The 9,031-nt window shown below is 44.0% G+C and overlaps 1 protein-coding gene across 1 annotated transcript in view; it reads right to left on the bottom strand.

Moving 5' to 3' along the window:
* Window positions 1-1,688: 1,688 nt before the first annotated feature.
* Window positions 1,689-9,031, bottom strand: part of GALNT10 (polypeptide N-acetylgalactosaminyltransferase 10) — an 81,257-nt gene continuing 73,914 nt past the window's right edge. The window contains exons 11-12 of the mRNA XM_053991156.1: window positions 7,956-8,105; window positions 1,689-7,249 (exon numbers count right to left, since the gene is read on the bottom strand). Of these exons, the coding sequence (XP_053847131.1) occupies window positions 7,082-7,249; window positions 7,956-8,105 (318 nt within the window). The 3' untranslated portion in view covers window positions 1,689-7,081. The remainder of the gene's footprint in view (window positions 7,250-7,955; window positions 8,106-9,031) is intronic.

Raw genomic sequence — 9,031 nt, 5'->3', positions numbered from 1 at the left:
AGAGCTGCTGATAACAAGCTTTCTGGCTTTATCTTAACATTACCAATAAAAATCAAATGGCTGGCTGAGGAAATCTTGCAGAAGGATTATCTTGACACTCAGGAAGCCAAACCCACAGACTGTAGGGATAGATGATAATAACAGCAAGCACGGAGAAAAAGGGGAACAAGCAGAACTTCTTCCTGTCCCCTTGAGGAAGAGATTGTGCAGGTGCTCCCTGACTATATTTTGGGAAGAAATAGGCACTATAAGTGTCAGAACAGGCTGGTACTGACCATCAGATTGTATTTCATCTTGGGCTGCAACCTCTCATCCCTGCAGATAAAAATGTTTTAAGTCCTTTTGCACTGCTCACTAGGAGGAAAAAAACCCAGCTTTTGTCACTGTCTGTTTGCTAATTCGATGCTAATTACCTGCTGCTCAGGCAAACACTATGACACCTTTTTTTCAGTCTTACAAAATAAAATAAAAAAAAAAATGCATGGAGGTGTCTTTATAATTGCAGTTTATTTCAGCATATTTATCCTCATGGGAACCTCCAGATTTCACAGTCTGCTAGTCTGGAACAAGCTTTCTGCAAAATAAACTGCCTCATCGAGACCTCCTTTATTAGGTATCTATCACTAACCTGATCCAATAATTCTTTGTGGGAGCTGCAATGAAGTGAGAAACAATGTTTCATAAACCCATCAGTACCCAGGCAGCTTTAGTACCTCTGAAGCAGTAATAGCCTGGCCATCCCAGTCAGCCTCTAATCAAATTAGGGGAGCCTGTGCAGGCCTGTAAATCTCACCCGCAGCACCACTACCCCCTAAAGAGAAGTCAGTGGTGTAACTGTCATCTGGAACTTAGTATTTTAATGGAGCCATTCAGGGGGCTCAGGACAGAAATACTTCACTCCCAATGGTCTGTGCTGCTTGAGATGTCCTGGGCAGAAGGTTTTTTTAAACTTTTCATCATCAGAAATCAGATAATTTCCTTCTGCAGTACCTTGGGGAGGCCAATGAAAACACTGCTCTGGCACCTTCCCCCAGACGCCCACTCTCAGCACTTTTCTAGGGTTGCACATATTGAACCTGCTAAAATGCTTAAACTGTCACAGCTTCTGGCACATACTTACCCTGGGCAATGTTCCCGTGGCCAAGAATCACAGCACAGTCTTCCCTGGGGATCATGCCTTGCTCGTCCCCCCAGGAAGGCTCTTTTCCCACACACAGATTTTCACACATTTCATTGTTTGTCTCCCATCCATTCCCCCCCCAATGTTTTTCACCAAATGGAGCTGAGTAAAAAGGAGGCTTGAGAAGGCCACTGAAGAAATGAAGTGATGACAGTAGGAAGCACTGAAGGTCCTAGTGGGAACATGAGCAATGCTGATACACTTCTCTTGTCTTGGGCTGAGCCTGCTCTCCCCACGTGGAGATCAGAACACAAACAAGGCCATGAACTGTTAAAGCCCACCCCTGCAAACCAAGGGGTGGGGATGGATCTCCCAGCAGTCACTCCCAAGGCCAACAGACAGAGAAAGAAGAGTCACAGCTGGGTTTTCTCCATTCCTCTGGGCACCCCAGTGTGCCCTGCCAAGGCCAGTCCACCCCAGGGGTGTCCTACCTGGGCACAAGTCGTCCACTACAGCCTTGGTTCCTTCAGGATTGCGCCACTGGGCATGGAGTGACAGGAAATCTGTGCTGTGGAAACACCACACCAGGGCAGCTGAGTTTATTCTCACAAGAAGAGAAATCAATCACTGGAGCAAAACAGGCAGGGACAGTCACGTCTGCGTACACAGTTTTCAGAAAACACATTAAAAATTTATTTTAAATATATTATAAAAGGAAGTCCATTCAACTTTAAAAACACTAGGCATTCTATCAATGATTCCCAATTTATGAAAGCTACTACATTAAAGTGCTACAAGTCCTTTACCACCCCCAGATATTAGGCTGTTGCTCCTAATACGCACAAAATAAATACACACTGATTCAAGAGGCACCATCCAGTTTTACAGAGAAACGCATGCAGTACAAGGTACAGACAAACTTAGACCTAATCACCGAGATCCTAGAGAATGCATTTTGAAACCAATTCCCTTCTCCACCCTAGAGGCTAAAGCTATTTGTTGCTGTTATTGTAAGGGCTAAGGTTTCAGGCTGTTAGCTTGATCAGTTTTTATCTTGTTTTGTGGTTGAAGTTCACATTTGTTTGCTCACTACCAGGGATTAAGACTTTTCTCCATGAGTTGAACTAGTATATTTAAAACCACATTGATCCAATGGCTTTATATAAAACTCCCAAATCACTCACAACTGCTGGAATAATTTAAGTCTTTTGGGTCATACAGAAGCATCAAGAAAGCTCAAATGCAGTCAATTAAGGAGTGTACTCAGCTAGCAGAGGCAGAGTCAAAAACAGACACAGGCTTTTCTTTAGGGTTTCCATGATCTATCATTGCCTAGTTCCATACAGATCCTCCAAACTAAAGCATGGCATTACAAAGTAGAAATCAGAGCAGGAGGTGAGCTTATTTTGGTTACACTTCAAATTTATAATGTGAATAAATCAATCTGACTGGTTAATGAGGAATATGAAATGAATTGATGAGTCTGTGTTGAATGCTGATGGCAATTTCAGATCTCATTTCCCATTCTCCACCCACTGCATCTCTCTCCACTTGAACCAGGTGAGGATTTCCAGCTTGTTTTAAAATCTGGACTCAACACTCATTAGGTCAGAAAATTAAGCACTTAAAGGTGAATCCTAACCCTAACCCACAAACTCACACTAAGTCCCTGTCTGTATCCTGAAAGACAATTTAGAATAAAATCTTCTCCCTTGAAGAACCTGGCAGTTCCATGATTGCCCAATCTGACTGTTAGGAGACGTCTCCCCTGGGTGATGTGAGCCAGCAGAGCTGCTGTCACAGCCCCAGAGCACTGTGCTCCTGCAATGCTGCTGGTGCCTGTTTGACTCTCAGGTCACTGATCTCAGTGCAGCAGGGAGAAGGAAAGTCTGCTGACTGGAACACTCCAGTAGTAAAGGAAAGCAAAGCCCCGTGCACAGACTGCTGTAAAACCAACCACGAGGAAAGTTAGGCTGAGAAATTGCTTTCTTGCTACTTCTGTATTTGAGATTTTAATACACTCTTGAAAAAGTTTCCCATTGATGGAAAGCATCAACTTCTTCTGAAAGACACTTCTGCTAGAGATTTTATCTGCTTTTGGGATTATTTGTGATTTGCATACTTAGAAAATAAAATGCAGGATCCTGCATGAGCCTTCACCATGAGGTGAAACATCCAGCAGCTAACCAAGACATCTTCCAGTACAGCTTCAGCTGTTACAGCACACCCAGAGGAAGCTGCCAACCTTTCCAAGTCTTCCTATTAGGAGTGACAAACCTCCCCAGAGTCATTAACCATATCGATTTAACAGAGGGAACCCGGGAGCTTCTGAATTACTGTCGTTCACACAAATTTTGCACTGAAGACATTAAAAAAAAAAAAAAGCCACACACAAACCCTGCAGGAGTCAAGCTTTCTCTTACATCCTTATCCCCCAACCCCTTCCCCTCTCCTCTCTTGTCCAGCAAGGCACTAGGAAATGGTTCAAGTTTAAGCATTTGCTGTACATTTACATTTAAAAAGGCACATCTTTATTTTAATCAATGCTGTATTCCCCTTTCAGGAAGGCTCACACTTTCTTCTACTGTGGTTTGAAAAAGAGAATTAATTTCCTAGGTATGAGAAAAGACACCTTGCACACATGAGAGCCCCAAACCTATTTACTGTCTGTAGGCCTTAGAGATTAGCACCAGTATAGATCAACAACAGCTTCAAGAGCAAATCAAAGTATTTTTATGCAACATAACACACACCCTGTTGTCTGGGATTCTGATACTTAAAAGCAGCAAAACTTATGCAGCCATGAAGAGAGGGGTGTTTCAATACCTTTGGGGGGGAAACATGAAAACATGTATTTGGCATTAGATAATCACCAGTATTTAATCTCCAGTCTTGACTTGCATGCAGATGTGAAGATTTGATTATGTACTCATGCTTTAGTGATTTTGCTTACAAATAACCAAAAGTAATTGGAATCATTAACCAGATTGCCCTGCAAAGGCTCAGTTAAAGATGCAGATGATAAAATACAGCTTATATTTCTCAATCAGTGGATGGTTGGCTAATATTAAGTCTTTGCATTAGTCAACAAAGCCTCTAGGGTACTGAAAAGTGTAACTGATGCAAATAATTAATAGCTCAAAGCCCAGTGAGCTAGTCAGAAGTGTACAGAATTCGTGAGGCTTTTGCCACACTCAGACCCCAAACCTTCAGAAAAGAGATCAACCACACTGAGATGGATCTGGTACAACCACTGACACTAAATCTCTGGTTTCTGTGTACTGGTGGTGGGTTGTCAAACAGGAATTGCCTCAATTATTGCCTAATCTGTTGGTGCAAGCTGCTAAGAGCTGACCTTTCTCTCCAAATTAAGATTACCGAGTGGTAAAAGACCTGTTCATTGCTGCAGCTCTCTCTGAAGGAAGAATCCAGTGAGCCAAGCGAGGGCTCCCTTCACAAGGTGAGCCCAAGTACAAAGCAAGCCATGCAGTTTAGAAACAGAAGCTAATCCTCTCATTAGAAAACTAAGACACACAAAGCTGCAACCTGCAAGCAGAACAACCTACAGTCCATTTATAGAATATGCTGATTGTGTCCCAGTTATAAAAAACTAGCACTGTTCATGGACAAACAGCTTCTTGTTCCACAGGCATTAAAACATTCATAAAGACATCTAGTCAGGCCATCTAGTGGCTCCACAGTCAGCACTACTCTGCTAATGAGAGCATTAATAACTTAGGGAAAGCAGCAGTCAAACACAAAGTGCTGGAAGGTGACTCTGGCTCCCACAGAAATGCAAAGGGATCCTAATGACAGACATACTGTAGTAACTGAGAACATAAGATGTCAACTCTGCTTGAAGCTGGTCTCACTTCCATCTAATACTGCTGCAGAACTGTCATAAGGGAAGTCTAGGGCTGTTTTTTCTTTCTTCATTCCCAAAACCTTAGACATCAAAATTTGGAAAGCCCGGTCCCAGCTGCAAATGCAGTGGCCATGTTTCCTGTTCTCCATGGCTACATGGACCAGCTAAGGTCAGATGTGGCCTCAGCTGTGTGGATGAGAGAGGTGGAAACGATTCTGAGCCTCCTACACAAAACTGGAGAGTTTGGGGGCAGACAGCTGTGTTCTTGTTTGCTCCCAGCTGCCAGGCACAGCACCACATGGCCTCCAACACATCTGAAACATGGGACACAACCCTACAATTGGCAACAAAAGGGCTTTTTGCATCTGGAGCTCTGCAGAGAGAGTTACCCTGCTTGTTTTGGGACACTAGGGTAGCAATTCCTTGCCTTCACATGAAAGACACCCCAGAGCAGAGCTTCCCTGCCCCTCTGAGGAGGGGCAATGCTCATCAAGCATCCCACAGGGGTCCCATCCCCATCACCCGAGAGCTGGGTGCCTGCTACCTGCTCTTGCAACACCCCTGCATGGGCAGCTAGACAAACCAAGGAGCTGGGCAATTCCTGGCAAAGGAATCCTGTTTATTAATTTACACAGCATCTGTTCACTGCATCATCATTCACAGCTTCTACCAGAGAATGTCACCGCTCCCTTCAGTACAAGACTAAGTCAGGGGAACCAGTAAACCTGTTTTTGCAACAACTTCATTTGAAACCAGATTTTTTAAAAATACTTGCTTCAGATAGATTTGAACCAATGATCCTCCATTCATTCTTTAGTGTCAGTACATTCCAGCTCCTAGGATGAGACAATCCTGGTTCACTGTCTGGCAGATCCCACAGCCAAACCAGAAGGGGTAACACCTTGCACTGCTCACTTGCTGCACAAAAGAGAGGGTACCAGGAAAATGGGTCAATCAGTTCCACATCTCTGCTAAAGCAAACAGATTTCCAGTCACAGTAAACTGTACAGTGCTGTGGGTGCTGGGAAATGAGGAGAGATTAATAGCACGTTTCCACAAGGCTAGAACACCACTGACCACAGGACTCAAGAAACTACAGACTGATGAACAAATGGATAAAGACCAATGGCCAATCTCAGCCCTGACTTTATTATCCTGAATTAATCTGCTCACACCAACTGTAAATTAACTTAGCCTTCAAACCTCTAAAGGAAGAATGGAAATTGTCTTCACGCAGTAGATTTAACTCAGAAATCCTAGAGATGTCTATGCTAAAAGGGTTATAAGAGGCAAATTTGGAACCTGATATCCAAAGGCTTTTAGCATAAAGTCTTTATCTGTAAGAACAGTGATTATTAAAAAACCCTCTGCTAATCTTTCACCTTGAAGATTCAACAGTGAGTGACAAACTGACTGCAAAGTGAATGGACCAGAAACCCAGATTCCTCATGGCTAATAACAACAGCCATATTCCCAACACTTGGCTGCACTTCCACTAGAGCTCATTCCTTCATCAGAGCTATGATTTGGAAAGTAATAATACTCAACCTGTTTGAAATATATTTGGTTCAGGGCAAAGAAATACACATTTCATTTTACAATAATGGGCTTTTTTTTTTCTTCTTTTTTTTTGATTGGAGGCTTAAATCTTGTCTTCAATATTTTACTTATATGGAGTTTGGAAGATAAAGCACCTATTTGGGAATGCTTCAGTGGGTGGTATAGCAGCTACAGAAAGTTCTGCAGGGTCCTGGATAACAAAATCATTTAACACTAGACCCCAGTGGGAAATAAAACAAAAAAAGGTAAAAAAAGAAAAGCGCCATTTGAAACACATTCAGACTCCTCTAAAAACAGAGTTTCTGTTCAGTCTCAGCACAGAAGTGGCTCTGGCAAAGCCTTTAAAATTCCACCATCCCCAGAAGAGAAGGATGCAGCATCTTCACAATAAAGACTGGCCTGCTAGTTAACCTTCTCCTGAGATTCTCCCTTTTACCTTCATTAAGTGTTTAAAAAAAAGTATTAAAAATTTTTTTTGTAACCCTCCCCAGTAAAAACTATAATTGTAAAATATATATATATTTTCTCTCAGTCTTTTAAAGATCAAGATTTCTGTTAAATTTTTCCAAGATGGTTGAGTTTGTGTGTTCAAATATCCACTGCTGGGTTGGAGATGAAGGATTGCAGCTATTCATAAAGATCTTTCGATCACTCTCACTGCAGTCCATACAGCTGCTGCTGACTGGGTGGTAGAGGGTCTTGTCCTGCAGGAGAGAAATTTGATGTGAGGTTGCTTAAGTGGAGAAGAAAAGTAGTTTTAAAACCAACAGAAAGAAGTCTTAAAAACCTAGGCAAGCTATTACGTCACTTGGGTGTATCTGAAGTTGTTCACACTTAACTGGTTGACAAGTATCTGGGTTCATTCCCACCCCTTCCAAGAGAATGCAGCCCAATCCTCACACCTGCACTGGGACTCTCTAAAGCTTCCCAGGGCTCTTGCTGGAATCCTGCTGCATCCCTCTCAGGCACTCTGCCAGCAGATTGCAAGGACTAGGACAGGCACTTAGACAAGAATTTACTTACCTGTGGCCTACAATAGCATTGCTTAGTAGGAGGATGAATAAATCCTTATCTACTTTTGGCAGGACATTGCAGCTCAGAACAAACCACTCTCAGAACACCTCTCTGCAAACAGAAGGGTGTTGCATCACCTCACGTCAGCTGTGGGGACACTGCACAGACAGTGTCCTCTGCTCAGGAGCCCTGGGGTCCTCACCTTTCTAACCAGTGAAACAGGGGAGTCACCTCTTTTTAATCAATGGTACAATGACATCAGGCTGTCTGCAGATTCTCTTATTACAGCTACATTAAGAGAAGGAATAAAACATTGTGGTGACATTTTCAGGAAACGTAAGCGCCTCAGGCAATTTGACACCTTAGATGAGAGTGCACCCACACACACAGACTCACTTTTCGGTATCTCCAGAGCTGGTTCCCCTTCATTCCATGACAGTCATAGAGGGTCACAGGGCTGCTGTGGGAAATGGCATCAAAACAAAACTTCTTGGTGTGCTGAGGATCCCCTGGACGGATGTCCTCTCTCCAGCTGAAGGTGAACACCTGTCAGGACAAACAGGACCCTCAGCATGGCTGGTCACAATACTTTCACCAGCAGAATGCTGTTCCCTGTGCCCACAGGGTGGGGATGGCTTCAAGGGAAGGACAGTATCTTCTAGAGGAAAAACTCCTCCTGTCTCTGGGGCCTAGGACTGCTGACCAGGGGACTCTGTACCAGCTGTCACACAGCATGTGAAACGAGATTGTGCTGCTGCAGCCAGCCATGCTGGTCAGCCTGGGTACCAGAGCAGCCCTGGATATCTCTGCAATGCAGACATACATCAAGGATTAAGTGAGCAGCTGACCAATTACAGCCCTTCCCAGCCAGCAAAAAAGCCAGAGCGCTCCAGCAGCTTGGAGTTAACGCTGGCAGTCAACACCAGAGTCTGCACAGGCAGCCTGCAGTCACCTTGAGAAATTGTCCCACGCTCCTGGGACAAGAGACCAGGAGCCACAGCTTCCCACCCCACCCACCGGAGTGCAGGAAGGGCAAACACTCGGGCGTTGCTTCCTGACGCTCCCTTCTACTGACCCTGCAATGAACTCTCAGCACTCTCAGGTGAAATGAAGGAGGGACTCTACAGAGCAGAGGAAGAGTTTTAACTCCAGTAACTGAGCACAACCTATGCCTGGCAATGCTGTGCTCTGATGAAAGGGCAGCACTAGCCCATTTGCTTCTGCAGGGCTGCCAGCCAGCACGCCTCCCTTCCAGTCTGTAAGGAAAAAGCTGTTCTGGAGGCTCCTTTGGAGTCAGCTGGAGGAATAGTTCTCCTCAGAGATCTCTCCTGGGGCACTCAGAAAGACAAGTAATGATCAAGGTGCTGCTATTTGAAGCAGTGTGGCCAAAAACTTTTGCACAAAGAAACTACTTTGTTCTTGGCTGTCTTTTAAATCCCTCTTGAGACAGAAATTACCACAATCATTTAGAC

The sequence above is a fragment of the Vidua macroura genome, chromosome 15 (assembly GCF_024509145.1).
Source record: "Vidua macroura isolate BioBank_ID:100142 chromosome 15, ASM2450914v1, whole genome shotgun sequence".
NCBI classification, from domain to species: Eukaryota; Metazoa; Chordata; class Aves; order Passeriformes; family Viduidae; genus Vidua; species Vidua macroura.
The sequence above is the reverse complement of the archived record's forward strand: the minus strand, read 5'-3'. Positions and strand labels throughout refer to the sequence as shown.